Source organism: Pyrus communis, chromosome 15 (genome assembly GCF_963583255.1).
Source record: "Pyrus communis chromosome 15, drPyrComm1.1, whole genome shotgun sequence".
In the NCBI taxonomy this organism is placed as follows: domain Eukaryota; kingdom Viridiplantae; phylum Streptophyta; class Magnoliopsida; order Rosales; family Rosaceae; genus Pyrus; species Pyrus communis.
The window spans coordinates 468110-487821 of NC_084817.1; the positions used below are offsets into that span (position 1 = coordinate 468110).

General features: G+C 39.3%; 6 protein-coding genes across 7 annotated transcripts; 1 reads left to right on the forward strand and 5 right to left on the reverse strand.

Moving 5' to 3' along the window:
* Positions 1–4586: 4586 nt before the first annotated feature.
* On the forward strand, positions 4587–7792 carry LOC137718621 (high mobility group B protein 9). Its single transcript, XM_068458169.1, has 6 exons — positions 4587–4829; positions 4979–5057; positions 5183–5375; positions 5797–5895; positions 6837–7213; positions 7512–7792. Exons 1-6 carry the CDS (start codon positions 4681–4683, stop codon positions 7614–7616), a joined length of 1002 nt encoding a protein of 333 aa, XP_068314270.1. The 5' UTR covers positions 4587–4680; the 3' UTR covers positions 7617–7792.
* A 60-nt stretch (positions 7793–7852) lies between these two features.
* On the reverse strand, positions 7853–9198 carry LOC137718619 (U11/U12 small nuclear ribonucleoprotein 25 kDa protein-like). Of its 2 annotated transcripts, none has more exons than XM_068458168.1 (4): positions 8821–9198; positions 8589–8685; positions 8278–8377; positions 7853–8087 (listed from the first exon to the last, which is right to left on the reverse strand). In XM_068458168.1, exons 1-4 carry the CDS (start codon positions 9044–9046, stop codon positions 7992–7994), a joined length of 519 nt encoding a protein of 172 aa, XP_068314269.1. In that variant the 5' UTR covers positions 9047–9198; the 3' UTR covers positions 7853–7991. The 2 variants fall into 2 exon arrangements, with proteins under 2 accessions (XP_068314269.1, XP_068314268.1); XM_068458167.1 differs by having other exon boundaries at positions 8589–8694.
* Positions 9199–9549: 351 nt separating this feature from the next.
* On the reverse strand, positions 9550–11119 carry LOC137716786 (glutathione S-transferase-like). Its single transcript, XM_068456165.1, has 3 exons — positions 10431–11119; positions 10279–10327; positions 9550–10158 (listed from the first exon to the last, which is right to left on the reverse strand). Exons 1-3 carry the CDS (start codon positions 10581–10583, stop codon positions 9704–9706), a joined length of 657 nt encoding a protein of 218 aa, XP_068312266.1. The 5' UTR covers positions 10584–11119; the 3' UTR covers positions 9550–9703.
* A 151-nt stretch (positions 11120–11270) lies between these two features.
* Positions 11271–12892, reverse strand: LOC137716787 (mediator of RNA polymerase II transcription subunit 30-like). The gene is made up of 3 exons (XM_068456166.1): positions 12418–12892; positions 11772–11870; positions 11271–11614 (listed from the first exon to the last, which is right to left on the reverse strand). Exons 1-3 carry the CDS (start codon positions 12802–12804, stop codon positions 11516–11518), a joined length of 585 nt encoding a protein of 194 aa, XP_068312267.1. The 5' UTR covers positions 12805–12892; the 3' UTR covers positions 11271–11515.
* Positions 12893–13550: 658 nt separating this feature from the next.
* Positions 13551–17036, reverse strand: LOC137716785 (mechanosensitive ion channel protein 8-like). Its single transcript, XM_068456164.1, has 5 exons — positions 15581–17036; positions 15215–15338; positions 14749–15042; positions 14442–14644; positions 13551–14196 (listed from the first exon to the last, which is right to left on the reverse strand). The coding sequence occupies exons 1-5, from the start codon at positions 16966–16968 to the stop codon at positions 13896–13898; spliced, it is 2310 nt and encodes a 769-aa protein (XP_068312265.1). The 5' UTR covers positions 16969–17036; the 3' UTR covers positions 13551–13895.
* A 1371-nt stretch (positions 17037–18407) lies between these two features.
* Positions 18408–19673, reverse strand: LOC137718022 (mechanosensitive ion channel protein 8-like). Its single transcript, XM_068457544.1, has 2 exons — positions 18736–19673; positions 18408–18636 (listed from the first exon to the last, which is right to left on the reverse strand). The coding sequence occupies exons 1-2, from the start codon at positions 19671–19673 to the stop codon at positions 18408–18410; spliced, it is 1167 nt and encodes a 388-aa protein (XP_068313645.1).
* Positions 19674–19712: the final 39 nt, after the last annotated feature.

The window sequence follows — 19712 nt, forward strand, 5'->3', positions numbered from 1 at the left end:
TTTAGTTCTGAAACCGAACCGATCCCGAATTATTCGGTATGGGATTCGGTCTCACATCTTAACATCATTTGGTATTTATGTCCCGAACCGAACTTTAATAAATATATTTTATATATGTATATATGTTGGAACATCTGTAATAGCCTTATTATTTCTACTAATTAATGAAACCCTCTTTGTCAACTAAAAGAGGGAGAAAAGACAACTTAGTCTTCTATCATACAAAAAAAATGATGGGCAATAATGTAATTTCACAGGTCCAAATTTTACTCTTTTTTTTATTTATTGAAACATCACCTACATGTGATGTTAAAATATCTCTATTATGTAAAATAAATAAAAATAATAATAAAAACCAAAACCTCCCACTCCCCTCTCGTTATGTTTCTCTCTCTCTCTCTCTCTCTCCCTCTCTCATTCTCATTTTCTAAAAAAATGTGTAGGCAAATGCTAGTATATTATTAAAATAAGTAAAGTGTAATGGGCCTATTATATTATTAAAGACACATCCCTACTCACTCTCTCACATCTCTGCCTTCACCGAGAGTTTCAGACTCTCTGTCTTTCCTCTTGAATTTGAAGCTCGAAAGCCACCCACCCACCCATCCTCTCACAATTTAACTTCGACCAACTCTCTCCACTTTGGGCATCACCACACCTCGTTGCTTCATCCCCACCTCCAATTCTCTCCAACGATTCTATGTGTGTTGGGGGTTTCAAATTGAGGCTTAGGGTTTCAAATTGGGGGCTTGGGTCAGGAGGAAGACGCGTGTTTGACTATCTCTTCACTCTGTCTCTCTCAACCTTCAATCTTCATTGATTCACTCATTGACTCTTTTTTATTTGGGGTTTTAATGCAGGTTTGGATGATTTTCAATTTCAATCTGTATGATTTGGATTTTGATGTAGGTTCGGTTTCTAGAAATTCCGAAATATTGAAAAATATTTTGGGAATACCGAAATTTTAGTTTGGGATTGGTCGTCAGATCCCCGTCCCAAAAATAATCAATTTGGGACTTGATATACTATTTTTGGTTCGGTATCCCATATCAAACCAACCCTACATAATTTCTAGTTTTCTACTTTACCTTTAGTATAGATATTTTGATACAATAAATTAGTTATAATAAATTGGTATTAAACTTGTTGTTCATGGAAATCGAATCTAAGATTTTCATTTCAAGTGAATAAGACTAATACTGTAAGATCCCACATCGCCTAGGAGAGTGATCCTTATAGGTACATTCTCATCCCTACCTAGTACGAAGCATTTTGGAAGCTCACTAGGCTCAGGTTCTATCGGAACTCCGAAGTTAAGCGAGTAGCGCGTGAGAGCAATCCCATGATGGGTGACCCACTGGGAAGTTCTCGTGTGAGTTCCCATAAACAGAACCGTGAGGGTGTGGTTGGGGCCCAAAACGGATAATATCGTACTACAGTGGAGTCAAGCCTGGGATGTGGTGGTGCTCGGACCAGGATGTGACAATTTGGTATCAGAGCCTAACTCTGGTCATGGTGTGCCGACGAGGACATCGGGCCCCTAAGGGGGTGGATTGTAAGATCCCACATCGTGCATGGGAGTGATCCTTATATGTATATTCTCATCCCTACCTAGCACGAGGCCTTTTGGGAGCTCACTAGCTTTGGGTTCCGTTGGAACTCTGAAGTTAAGCGAGTAGCGCGCAAAAGCAATCCCATGATGGATGACCCACTGAGAAGTTCTCGTGTGAGTTCCCATAAACAAAACCATGAGAGCGAAGTTGGGACCCAAAACGGACAATATCGTGCTACGGCGGAATCGAACCCGAGATATGATGGTGATCAGGCCAGGATGTGACAAATACTAAGTAACAAAAATTTGTATTTACTTCATCCCTATGATTTTTAAAGACCATAATTTCATACTGCATCCTACTACAGGGGACTCTTCTACTAATTTTTTTTTGTAACTATAAATCGCTATCTAATACGTATGTAAAACTAACTCATTGAAATCGAAAAAATAACAATTATGAGTAGGCGTAAAATTATAGTTTGTTTGTAAGAAACTTTAATAGACATCATTATAGTTGTATACCATTATATGACTTCATATTCTTAATTGTAAATTATTACAAGGAAACTATCTGACTCGGTATCTTAACTGCAAATAATAGTCTGAAACATTGATATCATCACACTCCAAATTCGATCTAAACATAGTTGACTTACTGCAAGAGGTCAACTACTATTCTAAATATAGTAAGATAGTGAATTAGGGGTGGGCATAAAAACCGTCAAACTGGAAAACCGAATCAAATTGTGACAAAAAAAATCGTAAAAAATCGCGTTGATAAAAAAAGTCAAAATCGGAACAAAAACCGAACCGAACTGTTTCAAACGGTTCCGGTTCTGGTTTGATATTAAGAACCAGAGGAACTCGACTGAACCATTTTTAATATAAATTATTATTATATTATTATTTTTACATAAATAAGACATTTTTCCAAGAAGACTATGTGCATAAGCCCAATATTTTTCTTCACTTCTCTCCCCCTCTTTTGTTATTCTATCACTTTTCTCCTCCTGCATTATTTTTCTCCATTATTTTCCAATATATTATGCATTATGTACATTTTAGTTTTAATTTAAGATCTACACTTTGGTCTTGATATGAGCTTTTTTTATCTTTTGATTTATATTTATATGCACACTTTCTATCTTCCGATCACAAATCTTATAGATCTAGTAGTGGAAATTCAAATTTACTTGAATTTGTGGTTGAAATATGTGTTTGGTATTAGAAGTAGAAAATTAGAAAAAAACATATATATAATTTTGGTTAGAACTGTAAACCGGCATGAATCGAACTGTACGATTTTAGTAATAAATTTAAGCGGAACCGCACTAAACCAAACCGTTGAAATTTTTCCGTTCCAGTTCCATTTTAAGGATGAAATCGAATCGAACCAGACCATGCCCACGTGAACTATTGTTCATTAGGAGCGCTTGAGTTGTCTCCGTTGAGGTCAACTTTGGTAAGGCAATATTTACGATAGCTCTAGTTATACTCCTACAGGATTATTAAATGGCATGCAAAATCTTATGATAATTGATAAATGGTTGAGGGATAAAAATGAGACGGGCCATAAATGATGAAAAGGATTTTCGTGCACAACAATCTTAAACCACCCGGCAGCTAGCTGCACTGATGGAGAGAAATCACCGCTCGAGATTCTTGTCGGATTCTCTAAGGATTCGGGAGATTTTTAATTCATATTTGTTTATTATATATCATACGGTTATAAATTATTATAATTTTTTTTAATTTAAAATTAAATATAAACAATACATAACGAAAATTAACTGCACGCACAATACACAATAAATGAATATAATTAGATAATTTTCAAGATCATAAAGAGCATCCGGCAAAGATCTTTTTTCAGAAGTCACCAAAAATATACTATCTGGTATTTACCAAATCCGGGCCCCCAAATAGCGCAAGGACCGGAGTCAAATAGTCAAACTTAATCAACGATGCAGGTTGCGTGCATGGATAAGCTTCCGATGGGGTTGAATGCACTGGAAACAACCAGAGAAGTTGGTCACCGGCAGTATCTACCAGCGGATGTACGCCAAGATTTTGTTTCAGTCAACAGTTTCATAGGCGCTGGAGCAACGGCCAAGGATCTGCTGTTTCTAAAACAGTGTCTCATTCCGTGTTTCCTATCTATTTATTTGACATGTGCCATGCACTTTGACGGAGATAAACTTCTGTTAAGTTATTATTATGCGTTTAGATGGAACAAAAATATCACCAAAATACATGAGGAGTATAAGATAGCCAAGCAACAGGCGCCGCCAGCTACCCACCTCAACCACCCCACCTCCCCGGCGACAACACCCTCGGCCTTGATTTGTGTTTCTCCTTCTAATGCTGACTCCGGTTCAATTGGATTTCAGTCGACAACTCCGATTCAATGTCCAATCTTCAAAGATATGTTTTTTCATGGTACACGCATTAATGAGAATTATTGCAACTTTTGAGATGTTTGGGGTGTTCGGATGAAAGTTTACTGGATTTATTATTATTATTTTTCCTTGCAGAATAATATAACCTAACAGAAGTTAACCACCGTTAAAACGGAAGACGCGTGTGAGATATATAGAGAAGAGACATGAAAGGAGACTGCATGTCAAACCTCCTCTCGGACTGTGCACAAAGACAAGAGAGGGAAGTGAGGTTTCTCGTTTCTCCTCTCTCTCTCCCGTCAGTCCTCAGTCCTCAGAGAGATATTACACAGAGAGCTAGCTAGATACGTACAGATGGATGTCAGTCTTCGAACAACTCAAACATTACACGAAGGGGAGAGAGACAGAGAGAGAGTAGTGAGAGCGCAATTAATTAATTAGCTAAAGAGGAGGCTTCGAAATGACAGAAAAAATCAATTCGGCACAAGCGTTACATACATCTCACGCGTCCCAATTTCTTTCTTAAGCTTTGGTCAGAGTATTTAATGTATAGCTTAATTACGCGTTAAGCTTATCCCGGAAATCATCGCTTTCTTTGCTCTTTATACACTCTTTACTCTTTTACTTATAACTGTTATATATCTCATTAGTAGTGTTTTCTTTCCTCTCACCCTTGTTGGTGGCTTTCCGGCGAGGGTGTGGCGGAGAAGAAGAGAGGGGGAGGAGATGTCGCCGGTAGTGAGGAGAGAGCAGGTTCTGCAGGGTGTGCATTATCCAGCACCACTTGCCACTCACGAGGAGGTTGTGAAGGACGCTGTTGTTTTTTGGGATACTCTCCGGCGCTTCCATTTCAAGATCAACACCACCAAGTTTATGTAACCCTACTCTTCTTCTCCTTCTCCTCTTATTTTTCTTTATTTTTTATGATCACAAAATTTAATTTATTCTGGGGGATTTGGGTACGACCAGAAAAGTCATGGGAACTTTAAAGGTCAGGAATTTTATTATCTATTTTTTCTTCAAGGGTTCCTGTGATTGGAGGGAAGGAGCTAGATTTGCACATGTTATATGTAGAGGTAACAAGGAGGGGTGGCTTTGACAAGGTTTGTCTATCAATTTATCTATATTTCTTCATTTAACTAAATTAAATTATTATTAACATTTTCATTTTTTAATTAAAGGATAAAAGAAAGATTAGAACATCATATGTATTAAATTATATATGCAGGTAGTTGCAGAGAAGAAATGGAGGGAAGTGGGAGGTGTTTTCATGTTCTCCCCAACAACAACTAGCGCTTCGTTTGTGTTGAGGAAACACTACTCAACCCTTCTTTACCATTACGAACAGGTTCACTTTTTTAGGACACAGGGTCCTTTATCTACTCCCACGCCCACACCCTCACCCTCACCCTCACCCTCAGGTATTCATTTAATTCTTACTGCTCCAATTTCTTACCATCTTTTTTCTTGTTTTTTTTTAAGGAGTTTTAACGGAAAAATCTACGGAACTGTTCATTTTAATTCTGGCACTATTCATTTTATTCTTTCCTTATCTTTAAAACTCTCAAGCTTTTTTCCTTTTTTCCTTTTTTTTTTTTTTTTTTTTTTTTTTTTTTTTTTTTTTTTTTTTTTTTTTTTTTACTGATCCAATTGGCTTTTGTTATCTGAATCTTGACTGCGGATATCATATGACCTTTTTGCTCGTAAGTGCTTCCTTTTCCGGTATCTTTTTGCGTTGCCGGCTTTTGCTTTTATATTTTCGGAGGTTCAAGTAAATAATAGTTTAGTTTCCGTGTCTCTTTGTTTCTGCATTTTCCATTAGTAACCATTGTGAGTGCGCAGAGAAACCAGAACCGGCGCCGGTGGAATATTCCCCCACAGGCAAAGGTACCAAGGGGACCAAACCCATAAATGATTGTCCGGTTTCGGTCACTGATGAAGGTATATATTATAGGGCTCATTTTTCTCGATACACAGATCATATTGGATAAGGTGATTTCAATCCCACAACCACTCACCACAAATGTTTGATATGGTTTTTCTGGCCCCCCTCTCTCCCAAAACATTTTTGTATTTTTTTATTTATAATATTGTACTGTTTTAAAGGAATAGTGATAAGCTTTATCATGTTATGCTGAATTACGACATAAACACAGTTTAGTTCTTTACTTATAAAGAGTCAATTTCTTTTTCAATGTTGATGTGACATTATTAAATGTACAAACGTCGTAATTGGACTCTTTATTGTCATCTAAAAAATCATTCAACTTAGAGACTGTTTAACCATCTGTATGATAAACAAATTGGCAATTTATCAAGAGTATGCTACCATAATTATCAATTTGTTCACATATATGAATGATTAAAAAATTTAGAAATTGAAAGAAGTCTTTTAGAGACAATCTTATGATAAAAATCTCCAAATTTGGGTAATGGACGCCCGCTTTACTTCTCATACATTTATTATTTTTTGATTGTCGGATCAAATAAATTGAAGAAGATCAATGATAAAAAATAAACAAAAGGTTTTTGAAAGATAAAAATAGATGTGTGAATAGGCTGAATAGCACTTTCCTAGACTTCTAACTATTTTGACATAGATATATACCTAAACTTCCAACTTTTATGACATAGATATATATCGTATGTCACAGCGTGCAATGATGGGTCCATATCACCCTCACACACGACAGATATGGGACCATTTTAATCCCATATTTCTGACGAATGATCATGTTTCCTCGTATCATCCACGAATGAGGTTTTTGTTTGAAGCATGTAATGTAACTAAGATCTAGATCAGTGATCTATCAAATTTCAACTTAATCAAGGTTAATTAGAATAAAAACATCATGACGATGATTTTTTCTAACTTTTTTCAGGTACTGGAACAATTGATGGGAAATTCGATTGCGGCTATCTTGTAACGGTGAAGTTGGGTTCGGAGATTCTCAGCGGAGTACTCTACCACCCCAACCAGCAGACTCTAGCCGGTCCTCCTAATCCAACTCCATCCCCCGAACCTGTCAATGCCATTGTACCCTACACGCCCGCAACATCTGGTCGTGTTGCGGGTTTGAGGAGGAGGAGATCAAGGAGGAGGACAGACCCCAACTACCCAAAACCCAACCGGAGCGGCTACAATTTCTTCTTTGCAGAAACGCATTTCAAGCTCAAGTCCCATTACCCAAACAGAGAGAGGGAGTTTACCAAGATGATTGGCGAGTCTTGGAACAAACTCCCTGCAGAAGAGAGGCTGGTAACCACAAATAGATAACATATATACTTCTTAGCAGGGATCTCGTTCTATTATAGAAAGAAAGGGACGATAGGGGCCATAGGAACCATGTATTCACCATAAGGATCCTAGACGGTAAATACACGGTTCCTCTGGGCCCTATCGTCCATAGGCCACCGGCTTATCCTTAATTATCCCCTTTTTTACTACAGTAAAACAGGATCCCCACTTAGCTGCTTCTACGTATATATAGTTGCTTAATTACCTTCTTTCATATTTATATTTATCACATTCTTTTGTCAAATTTTTTTATTATTAGGTTTACCAGAATATTGGGTTGCAAGACAAAGCAAGATACAAGAGAGAGTTGAAAGAGTACAAGGAAAGTTTGCAGCTCAAGATTCAGACAGGCCATGGAAACTAAGTCGATTCCAGCTTGAGTGAGCTTTTCGGATGTGCGTAGAGAGATTTATGTAGTAGTTTATGGTTTTCAAACAGAGAGTTTATGCAACCAGTTTGCTCTGAGACATGATCAAAATCACAATCTTTAATTTCAAACTTTCAATGCAAGATGCACTTAGGAACTTCTTCCCCCCTTCGATCTTTTTATCGTATTTTGTTAGTTAGAGGGTGGGTTTTTAGTTTTTGGTAAACTGAGGCTGCATAAATATCTCATCTTATTGCAAAACAGAATATTGTATATTTACAGCAATGAAGAACCATAAGCTGCGCATCATTGTGGTGCAAGAAAGATTAAGCAAAGGAAAAAGCAGATAAACCGTGCAAATACTATGAAGCATCAAGAAAGCCTGCTGAGGCCATGAAAGAAGCGGTGTCTCCTCCTCTTCGAATGCTTACGAGAATCCTTGAGCGCAATATAAGGAACAAAATGCACCTGAGGACATGGATAGCAGTAAATAAGTTGACAGAAGTGACGGAAAAGACCAACGATGCAACACGGGGTGAAATTGGAAGACGGCCAGACCAATTTGTATCTGTTAGTTTAACTACCATTGCTATACACACAAGTAAGCCTAAAGTAAGTAACAATTCGAACGAATAACATTCCAAATAGTAGAGGAAACCTGAGAATGATTGTGTATGCCAAAATGCTGAACTGGAGCATTGTCATCAAGCAGCTTCTCATTGTGGTATGAGAGGCAAAAATTCCTCCAAACGTGATTCCTGATTGCAAACACATTGAATCAAAATCAAAATGTAATTAATCGTATCCATCTTTTTGGTTGACAATGGGGGTGAAGCCCGAACGGAAGAAAAACTACATTAAAATGTGACGAGGCCAAGCGACCCAGCTATATCAGCAAACCGCAGACGATGACAAGACAACCATATTCATTTTCAAACACAAACAGAACAACATCAACTTTAAACTTACCATGAAATGTGGCGGTGACCCATCTTAGATTGCTCCATCTCATTGATTTTCTTCCTGATTGCAAGCTTAAGGTCCTTCACCGTAGCAGAATTCATCACTGCCACATCTTCAGTCAACCAAAATCAAATGCATCGGTTTTTTCTTCAGTATACATTGACAATATATGGAAAAAAAAACTGAAAAAATTGGCAGATGAAGTGTTCGAGAAAATGCCGAGGTGAATAGTACCGACCGAAGGAAGTGCCGTCGAGCTTGAGGACGGAGACGCGCATGGCGCTGCCCAATTCGAGGCTGATGAGAGTGTCGACATCGGATAAGGTTGGTTTTTTGGGAACGTCGGAAAGTATAGGATCATTGACAAGGGCAGCAAGCGTCGACTGCAACCTGGCTTTCTTTATGTTGCTTTCCTTGTATCCTTCCACGCTTATCTCCCCCTTCCCCTTCGCATCCGACTCCATCGGCGATTGAGCTCACTGCTCTTGGTCTTAGGTCGGCCTCTCGCTGAACGAGACAAGCCACAGCCAATGGCTTTTCGCGGGATGTTTCTTTAAGACCCCAACCAATTTTACTAGGTGTATTGGGTGTTTCAATTAAGTCCACTTGCACCACAATATTTACCCCAATTAGGAATAAATTAAGTAGTAGATCTAGTGAAGTCCGACGGTCACAGGTTCATTGCGCCAGTGATAATATTGTCCACATATTAAAGTTGGGAAAACATTTGTATATCAAAAAGTTAAAAACCTTGCATACACTTAAAAGGGTTAATTGCTCTCTCTATGCCAATTGGTATTCAGGTAGAATCTCAAATTACTTTAATGAATCAGACTTGAGTAGTACATGTATAAAGCCCAACATTAACACATGCTTTACGTCACCCAGTTAAACCCGTGCACCTAGTTTGAATTGTCGTCTTTGTATATCAGAGTAATTTAGAAACATTGATTTGTTAAATAAATAATGTACCAAGAAATCATCACATATTTAGCAAACTCTTTACCAAAACAGTCTCCAAACTCAACAAACCCTAACAACAAGGTTTCTGGTTGAAGAACATCAACAACTAATTTATTCAAGTCTGCAATTAAGTGAGCTAACTGCAGGACTGATCAACTTTAAGTAGGCTTTTGCATCTCAACCACCTTCTGCCACGATTCCCGGCTCGATATCTCAGACCACCACCTTCCCACATTCTCTCTCGAAGTAATCAGCTCTCCCCTGTCGGTGGCATTCACCAGGTACTGCGTGTTGGGCAAGTGCGACAGATCAGCCAGCGAGAATTCATCCCCCGCCAAGAACCGGCTCTCCCCCAGCCTCTTTTCGTACACATCCAGCACCTTGGCAAGCTTCTCTTCATTCTGCTTTATCGCTCCCTCGTCTTGCTTCAGCTTCATTCTCGGCGCGAACGCAAGCTGAAACACCAGCGTCGAGCTCGGAGGGCTGAAGCTCTGCCCTTCGGCCTCCAGCCACTGATCTATTGAAGCTTTTGCCAATGGATTCATACCGTACAAACCCTTGTTTCCCTTATCTACATACTTGTTACATATGTACCGGCATATGGCTCTGGATTCTGAGTGAAAAAATCATAAATAAATAAATAAATTAAGATGCATTCCCCAATTAAATTATCCATAATTAGGAATTCGCTGCCGAATTAGTAAAATAAAAACAATGAAATTAGGATATATACCGAAGAGGGAGATGTCTTCGTCTTCAAAAGCTGGTACTTGTCCGAATGGCTTAAAAGAACACCATATCATGAATGTGAGTATGTGAGGGAGAGAAAATATACATACATACATACATATATATATATATGCTATATTATATTGGAAACGATACCTGAATCTTGAGGTAGTCGGGCTTCTTGTGCTCGCCTTTGGCCATGTTGACGGAAATGAGCTGATAGTCCACCCCTTTCTCATGGAGACAGGCCAACACTCTTGACACCGCCGTTGATAACGGTGGTCCGTACACCTTCACCGGAATCGCCATTCGATTTGGACTCAGATTTTGAGATTGGATGGGTTTCCAATTGTCTTCTTGTACTGTTTTACACCATACAAAAGGTCGACGAAGTGCTCTGCCACTTTATCCCTTACTTGAAATGGTGGGTTCGTTGGGCCCACCACCTAACTTAACTGTAAAAGATGTCACTAAAGCTTACAAGAGAAATGTTACACTCTTCATCTACTCTATGTTATCTCACAGTTTAACGTAAATTATCGTGTCAACATTATAAATCATTGTGCTGAAAATATAACATGACAAAGAGTTCACAGAGAGTCCCACTTTTTAGAGAGTTTTCATAGCATTTCTCAACTTATAAACACAAAGCTCACTGTTTTTTTAATTTTTTTAAAAATATTATTTTGGCAGCGTAAAGGTTTAAAGGCCCAAATTTGTTTTGAGCTTAAAGAAGGTAAGGAAATGAGAATAGATGAATCGGGTTAATATAACTGGTCTCGGCCCAGTAAGCCAAATCATCCCTAGCATTAACAAGAGTTTTGCTCTCCTAAGCATGAAATTAAACTAAATAACTCTCTTCATGAAATATGATGAGCTGGAGAGAATCATGCACATTAACAATTTCACCCAACACCAACAGGACGAGAAACAAAGCCTTGGGAAACTGATCTTCCATATATCTTTCAAATCAGACATTGAATACAATCAAGGCAATGGAAGAAGAATTGAGCTACCAAATCCGAAATTAGAATTGACAAGTCGATCTTTAACATCAGATATCTCATGATTTAGAAACCTATTCACTATTCTATTTCTCACCTAATATTTTCCCCGTGAAACATAAAAAACCCGTCGCTAAACTGATTGGAAAACGAATACAATAAAACACATTAAGGTTTCACTGATTATGCAAAGTTAATATAAAAGCAGCATCACCCGCAGGAAGATTCTTCCTGAAATCAGACGGAACAAGGACTTTGCCAAGTTGATATGTCAGTGATAAGATCCCGTAGTTGATCTATTAGAAATTTGATATACACATTCTTGTTCGCAAGCTCCTACAAAATAAAACAACGTCGATTGAAACTTTTACAGAAACATTGGAGCAACAACTAAAGCGCTCGTCAAAGATTAAAATTCCATATAATTAAAGACATGAACTCTCCAAACAAAGTTCAACCCCTCTAGACATGGTAAATGAGAAATCAACCTTACCTTTCTCAAATTGGAAGCTCGCTCATCTAACTTCTCAAGTTCAGCTTCATCTGCCGGTGATTCTGAACCGACTGCAGTTGAACTAGTTTTGGATGTTGCCTATTTTAAAATGAACTTATGTATGTTAGCTAACTAATATGGTTCACAAACTGTGATATCTCAATCCGAAATAAAATCATTCCGATTAGATGCATACACACACATAAACTCGAGACAAAGAACTATTCACAATGACAATACACCTAAAGTATTGACTCTTATAACATTCCAAGTTTTTCATTGACGCATTTGCTGCATTTCACGAAGTTTGAGATTTCGAGTAAACGGAGCAAACATTACGTTCAATTCAGCAGTTAAAGCTTGTCACTTTCATACGCAAAATCAACGGAAATCTCGACTCATCCAGTTCAACAGTGGTACAGTCAATTAAGTAATTTCAATTATTTCCCGATTTTATAAATAAAAAAACACTGCACTGGATCCTCCACCACACAAATAACCACTTGAAGAAATCATACTTCACATGATCATTGGCATTGGTTAAATATGAATGCATAAATGTGATTATGTAGGCAATTTCACTATTTAATTTGACAACTATGGATCGAAAATTGACCAAATTAAAGAAAAGGGTGTCAGAAATCACCTTCCGAGATTTGGGAATTGCGGCGAGAACGGCACGAAGCAAGCCCACAGAGTTCTTATACCGAAATCGAGCCTCCTCAAGAGCTCCACCGGTGCCAGGACCACCAGCGCCAACCAAGTCTCCATGGTAATGGGAAGAAGTGTTTTCAGAAGAAGAAGAATCGCCGTTATTGACGCCATTAGAGTGGGAAGAAGGGCCATTTGCAGCGTTAGAGGAGGCGGTGCCGGTGGAGGACCACAAGGTGGGGTTGCAGAGCTCGTCGTTCATGGAGGAGAGGATCTGGAAAGCTGCCTCGATGGTTTCTTCGAGATGCTTCTGGCCTTCCATTGCTAGTTCTTGCGTCGTCTGAGGGCTTGCTATTAATTCATTGGCATCCTTCTCTTCCATTCTTTTGGAAGCTGCGCGACGGAGAGTGAGAATGGAGAAAGTGTTTTGACAATGGAGAGTGCCAAAAGCCCAATAAAACAGCAGTTTCTTAGGCGTTGTAGATCTTATGTTACTGGGCCCTTGTATGTTTTTCGAACAATACTTGGCTATTTAAATGATGAAGAAGAATTCATACTCAAAATTGTTCGTTACCAATGTATAGAACTTCGTGTTTATAATTAGAATCGTTCATATTATAAATAACCCTATAAAGATTCTCTCTAAAAAAATGAATTAAAACTAAGGTTGTTTAGTCAATCTATTCTTGCAAATACATAGACGGCTTATAATGCTTTTACAATGTGATTGATAATATGAACGGTTTTGATCATAAATACAAAACTCTGTGATTCAAATACTAAGATTTTTGAGTATAAGTTTCTACTTATATTTGAGTAGCCAAGTAATGTTTTTTTTTTTATTTTCTTTCAAATGTTGTTAAAGGATGAGACCCGAACTTGACATATAATTTTGGTCAACTCAACCTAAATCCTAAAAAAAATTCAGCCATAAATTACCGCATTCTATCATATTATTCAGCGCATGAACTTGGCTAAAGCAATGATTTCTAAACTTTAACTCGATTGGAGCTTTGGTTCTTGAACTTTAGCTCAATTGGAGCCTTGGTTCTAACTTTAGCTCAATTGGAGCTTTTGGTGAATGCCACTGGAACTTCCATCCATCCATCCAAAGAGTTTAAAGGGACAAAAAGTGAATGAAAGTTTAAACGAAATTAACCAAAAAGACCATTGTTACACATTATAACAAGCTAAGGAACCACCATACCCACAAATTTTTAATTTAGGGACCAAAACTCCAATTGGACCAAAGTTCAAGACCATAGCTCCAATTTTTTTTTAATTAGAATAGAAACAAAATAGTTTAGTACAAAACGTAACATCTGGAACATCATGCATAACGTACATATGTGTCTGAAACTACAAGCATCTTCTGTTATTTCTCATCAATCATTCATTCCGAAGAACCCTCATCCGTCATTCCGGTACTGCAGGTCTTAGTTTGAAAGTGGCAACAGCGTACTTGGAAGTTTATTAACTTGCTGGCTTCGGGGCACTGGTTGTCCAATTTGAAGGAAGTCTGTTGGAGGTTAAACTTGGCATGGCTCGGACGTTGATGTCAATAGGCAGTAACCGGTACTCAATATCGAGCTCTCTGAACACTTTGATCATCTCTTCGACCAAAAGGCTTCTCCTCCTCCATCTCTCCTCTATGTCCTGATAGTTCATCTTGTGTGTCGGCCATACCGATATCATCAGTTTGTTCAAATCCAGCACATCCCTTGTGACCAGCAACGGATCATCATGCCAGTGATCCTTCCTGCTTTTCATATACCTGCATAACATGTTAAGTAGCCAGAGCCCAGATTAAGACTGATCCAATTTGGATAAACATGATCCAACAATAAAACACGTATTTTATGCAGGCGATTATCATATGATGGCTGTACTTCCTTCCTAGCAAAGGCCGAAAGGCCTTTACACGTTACACCAAACATTCCATAACATGAATGGATGTGTTGTTTCGAAAATATTAGAGAAAAAAAACACGAAAAGTAAAATATTCGTTGGAATGCATACTTCTGTAGTCTTTCTTTCATAGTGGCCACCTTATCCATAGGAGTTGCGATATGAACACAGAAATCAATAAATTCAACCGTGTCAGGACTACGATGATAATTAGCAATTCCCTTGGTCGCAAGAACACTGTTAGGGTATATGATCTTCTGGTTATCATACTTCAGAAAGACTGTAGTTAATATATTCATCTCGTCAACTACCATCTGAAACGCAGAGAACATCAAGCAATTAGGTAAGTCTGTATAAACATAAATCCTAGGGTAATACACACAACACAGTAAGCATAACTTCTGACTCAAATTTTCACCTGGACTCCATCCACTTCACAGCGATCACCCACATCAAACGGATGCCTTACAAACAGAAAGATGATTGCTTCAAAAACTGTCTTACATGTGTTCCCAAAGACGAATGCAACCAAAAGAAGCTGGGAGCTTATTAAGAGAAGGTAGTGGCTGACATGAACCCCAAGAATAATAAGCCAGATTATCACAATGACAATAGCTACAAGGACATTTATAATTTTACGGAGTTCGTCCACAGCTGTTTTTGTATCATTCAAAGACAATGCTAGTGCTCTTCTTTCTTTAAATGCACTGACCTACAAGAAATGAGAAAAACACATCCATCCTTCAATTAATGGTTCGTCGATGGCAGAAAGCACATCTTACCTCTTGCTTCTCCAAGATTTGGATATGCATAGACTTTACTAGCTGATTAACAGCAAAAACAAACAAGAACCAACGGTAAAAGTGTTAAAAAGGCATTATTACCACCCAATTTTTAAGAGCGGTCTTCCCGATTTTGTCATGTTCACTTGCTGCACCAAAGAGTTGAAGCGTCTTCAAAGCTTCATCTTTATCCATAAACCGCATCAAATCCTCCAGGTAAATGTGTCTGTCACAACAAAATGCATTAGCACAACACGTTCTAGGTCAGTCCAATAAAGTACTTCCCTAAATGTTTTTAACGGAAGGATAGAGCTTAACATCTGAGCATGTACTTGCACAGAGATAACACTAAAACACAGAATAAAGCACTCATCAAACCATTCAGTAATTAAACATAGTGTAACTTACATGTAGAGGAAGATCAAACAATATCAATATCGAATGATGAAAAGAATTGAATAAACTTACGGGGACCCTGGCTTGGCTACTCTCATGAATATCTTCCTGGCTGCCTCTTTTGCTTGACATTCAGTTGTAATCTTCAAAGAAGACTCATCTCCCACATTGGAGTTCAGTATATGTTCATCTAGAGTGGTTAAGGACCCGTGCCGGATGATGTTTACCATCCTCCTCATATTCCAGGCCGACACATTCTTCTGATTTAGCTTCTGCAACTGATCTACCGGGATCTCCTCATCTTGGCTCTCAGACATTGGCCTAGAAACCGCGGGACCCTTCCCTACTCTGGGGCTATTATGGCTTCCACTCCCGACAACTCTCCCACTCCTTGTCCTCGGAAAAAGAGTTGCCCTGAGATCACGAGGCATAGCTACCCCGGCCTTCTGAAACTCCCTCATCTCAGCTGCCGCGGCCTTTTCCTCTTCCCGTGTGTGTTGCCTTTCAAACATAGGGGGACCAGATAGCGTCTCAAACACATACTGAGTGAACAAAGCCTCCTGGATCCGGTCGAAGAAGGCGTTGACATGGAAATACAAGGCAAGAACCTTAACAAGTATTGTCTTCAGGAGCCAAATCAATCTCCCAACCAGAAAACATACCAAAATCTTGGTCACATAAGGCAAAATCCTATGCTTGGCCTTCTGCTCCATCTTCTTATCAAAAATCAAGCGCCATACCAACAAAACCAATCCCAACCACAGACAATTCTGAACAGATCTCCTTAAACCGTATACGAAATACAGAACCCGTTTTCGCAACAAGAAATTTCGCTCTACAAAGAACACAATCACCCGAATTCCCCAACCCGAAACCAAACGCCCACAAATCAATGCCAGAACCAGAATTTCCCACTTCCATAGCGGAAGATTCCACAAAGTTTTCTTCTTTATTACTGGAATAAATAGATTGCAAACTAAAGCAGCTATAACAATAACAAGACTCACCCACTGAACCAATGTGAGGGCATCGAACTTGATCTTCTTATACTCATCTGGAATGTCTTCGAGGTCGTCGTCATCGAAAGCCGAAGCGTCGTCATCTCTCCGCGGAGTTCGTCCGGAACCCACAGCTCTGTCCGATTTCAGACACGCTTCCTCAGGTGGTGGGTCGAGCAGCCTGGACTTGGTCTTGCTCAACGGCGGTTTCCAGGAGCTTCGGGGGGAGGCGTTGGGGCTGCATCGGACAATCTCGGGAGCTCCGGCCGGGCTGGAGGAAGTTCCCGGCAGATCTTTGCTTCTCCGTCGGACTGATTCAGTAGGGTTCTCTGGGGAGCCGTGAATTATTGGCGACCTTGGAGCTGCTTCTCCGTCGATATTTGGTGCAGTCTCTGTTTCTTTGCTGGAAGAAGCATCACAGCCATCGACCTTGAGTAGAACTTGTCCTTCCCTCGTTGCCATTTGATAATCCTCTTCTTCTTCTTGATACGATTGCTGCTGCTGCTGCTCTGGTACTTGTAGCACAAGAGTTTCTTCATCACCTTCCAATTAAGGACTGCAGTGCAATAAAAGTTTGGAATGTTTGCCTCTAATCACCGGACACGTGTCCAATAATTAAAATTAAAATTAAAATTAAATTATAATTATAATTGGACACCTGCTAAGACCACAAAAGACAAAAATAGGGTTACTTTATACTTTCCCCACCATTTTGAGTCCCTTCTTTGAGAAAAATCGACAACAGGCTGGCAATGTGAGACCGCCATCACAGCATTTTCCCACGGTTTCCGAATCTTTTCTTTCTTTTGACGAAAAGGACTGTTCATTTGTTACGATTTTAATTAGAAAATCACACTTTTCAATTTTACCGTCATGTATTAATAAACAAATAGAATTGGGAAACAAAATGCTACCAGTATATAGGAGATATTTTTTAGTGTGTTAAGAACACGATCCACGCATTAAGTGTGATAATATAAGTGGTGGAAATTTTTTTATTTCAAGTATCCAACTACTAGGGATGATAACAAATCGGTTTGGGGACGGAAAAACTATATTCATCCCATAACCACGAAAATTAACCATATCTGTAACTGCAAATTAACCATCGGGTATTATCCATAATCATCATACCGGATAACGGATTTATCATCGGTTAACGATTATATCCATCTTTATTAATACAAAAAATATATTCTCCAATTGACGTATGATAATTTAGTAAATATTAATTTCCTCATTAAATATTTAATGTATAAAATGGTTTAATTAATGGATCTTGTGGAACATAAAAATTAAAGATAAACATTGATAATGTTGGTTGATCTTCGATATCTCGCATAAATACTATTAAATTCTCGTAGATTTTGATTTATATCAAAACTTTTGAACTTTGCCACAAAATGCAACTCACACAATGCAATTTTTGTATTCTCAAGGTAATGGATTTGGTAAATAATGAATATACATATAATTATATTATATATTATTCGATTTGGATTCGGATTTAGATAGGGATATGGATTGGGGACTACTATAACCATATCCAAAACCATAACCGCATAATATTCAGGGTTTTTCCCATACCCAAAATATATCCAAATTTTCATACCCAAATTCAATCCATTTAGACGGTTATCGGGTTTAACTGTTAGAATTGCCATCCCTACCAACTACTTGGTGTACCCGGCACCCTTCCCATGTTCAAACTCAATACACTTTACGATTAGAGTGATGGAATAGTACCAAAATGGTCCATCTGAAGTGAGGAGGATTGGCACTTTATCTATAATCTATGCATAATTTCATATGTTAGTCTGGAACTACAAGCATCTGCTCTGCTGTTATATCTCAGCATCAAACGTTATGTTCCAAAAAACCCTCATCCGTCATGCAAGTGATCAACCGGGATCAACCGGGATACCTTCATCTTGCTTCCCAGATGCTGGCCTAGAAACCGCGGGACTCTTCCCTACTCTGGGGCTATTTTGGTGTCCACTCCCTACAGCTCTCCCACTCCTTGCCCTGCGAAGATGAGTTGCCCTGAGCTCGCGAGGCATAGCAGCCCCCGCTTTCTGAAACTCCTGAATCTCAGCTGCCGCAGCTTTTTCCTCTTCTAGTGACAGTTGCCTTTCAAACAGAGGGGGGCCACGAGGCATAGCAGCCCCGGCTTCCTGAAACTCCCTAATCTCAGCTGCCGCGGCCTTTTCCTCTTCCCGTGTGTGTTGCCTTTCAAACATAGGGGGACCAGATAGCGTCTCAAACACATACAGATTGAACAAAGCCTCCTGGATCCGGTCGAAGAAGGCGTTGACATGGAAATACAAGGCAAGAACCTTAACAAGTATTGTCTTCAGCAGCCAAATCAACGTCCCAACCAGAAAACATACCAAAATCTTGGTCACATAAGGTAAAATCCTATGCTTGGTCTTCTCCTCCATCTTCTTATCAAAAATCAAGTTCCATACCAACAAAACCAATCCTAACCACAGACAATTCTGAACAGATCTCCTTATACCGTATACGAAATGCAAAACCCGTTTTCGAAGCAAGAAATTTCGCTCTACTAGGAACACAATCACCCGAATTCCCCAACCTGAAACCAAACGACCACAAACCAATGCCAGAACCAGAATTTCCCACTTCCACAGCAGAAGATTCCACAAAGTTCGCTTCTTTATTACTGGAATCCATAGATTGCAAACTAAAGCAGCTATAACAATAACAAGACTCACCCACTGAACCAATGTGAGGGCATCGAACTTGATCTTCTTATACTCATCTGGAATGTCTTCGAGGTCGTCGTCATCGAAAGCCGAAGCGTCGTCATCTCTCCGCGGAGTTCGTCCGGAGCCCACAGCTCTGTCCGACTTCAGACACGCTTCCTCAGGTGGTGGGTCGAGCAGCCTGGACTTGGTCTTGCTCACCGGCGGTTTCCAGGAGCTTCGGGGGCAGGCATTGGGGCTGCATCGGACAATCTCGGGAGCTCCCGGCAGATCTTTGCTTCTCCGTCGGACTGATTCAGCAGGGTTTTCTGGGGAGCCGTGAATTATTGGCGACCTTGGAGCTGCTTCTTCGTCGATATTTGGTGCAGTCTCTGTTTCTTTGCTCGAAGAAGCATCACCGCCGTCGATCTTGACTATAAGTTGTCCTTCCCTCGTTGCCATTGATAATCCTCTTCTTCTTGATACGATTGCTACTCTTAG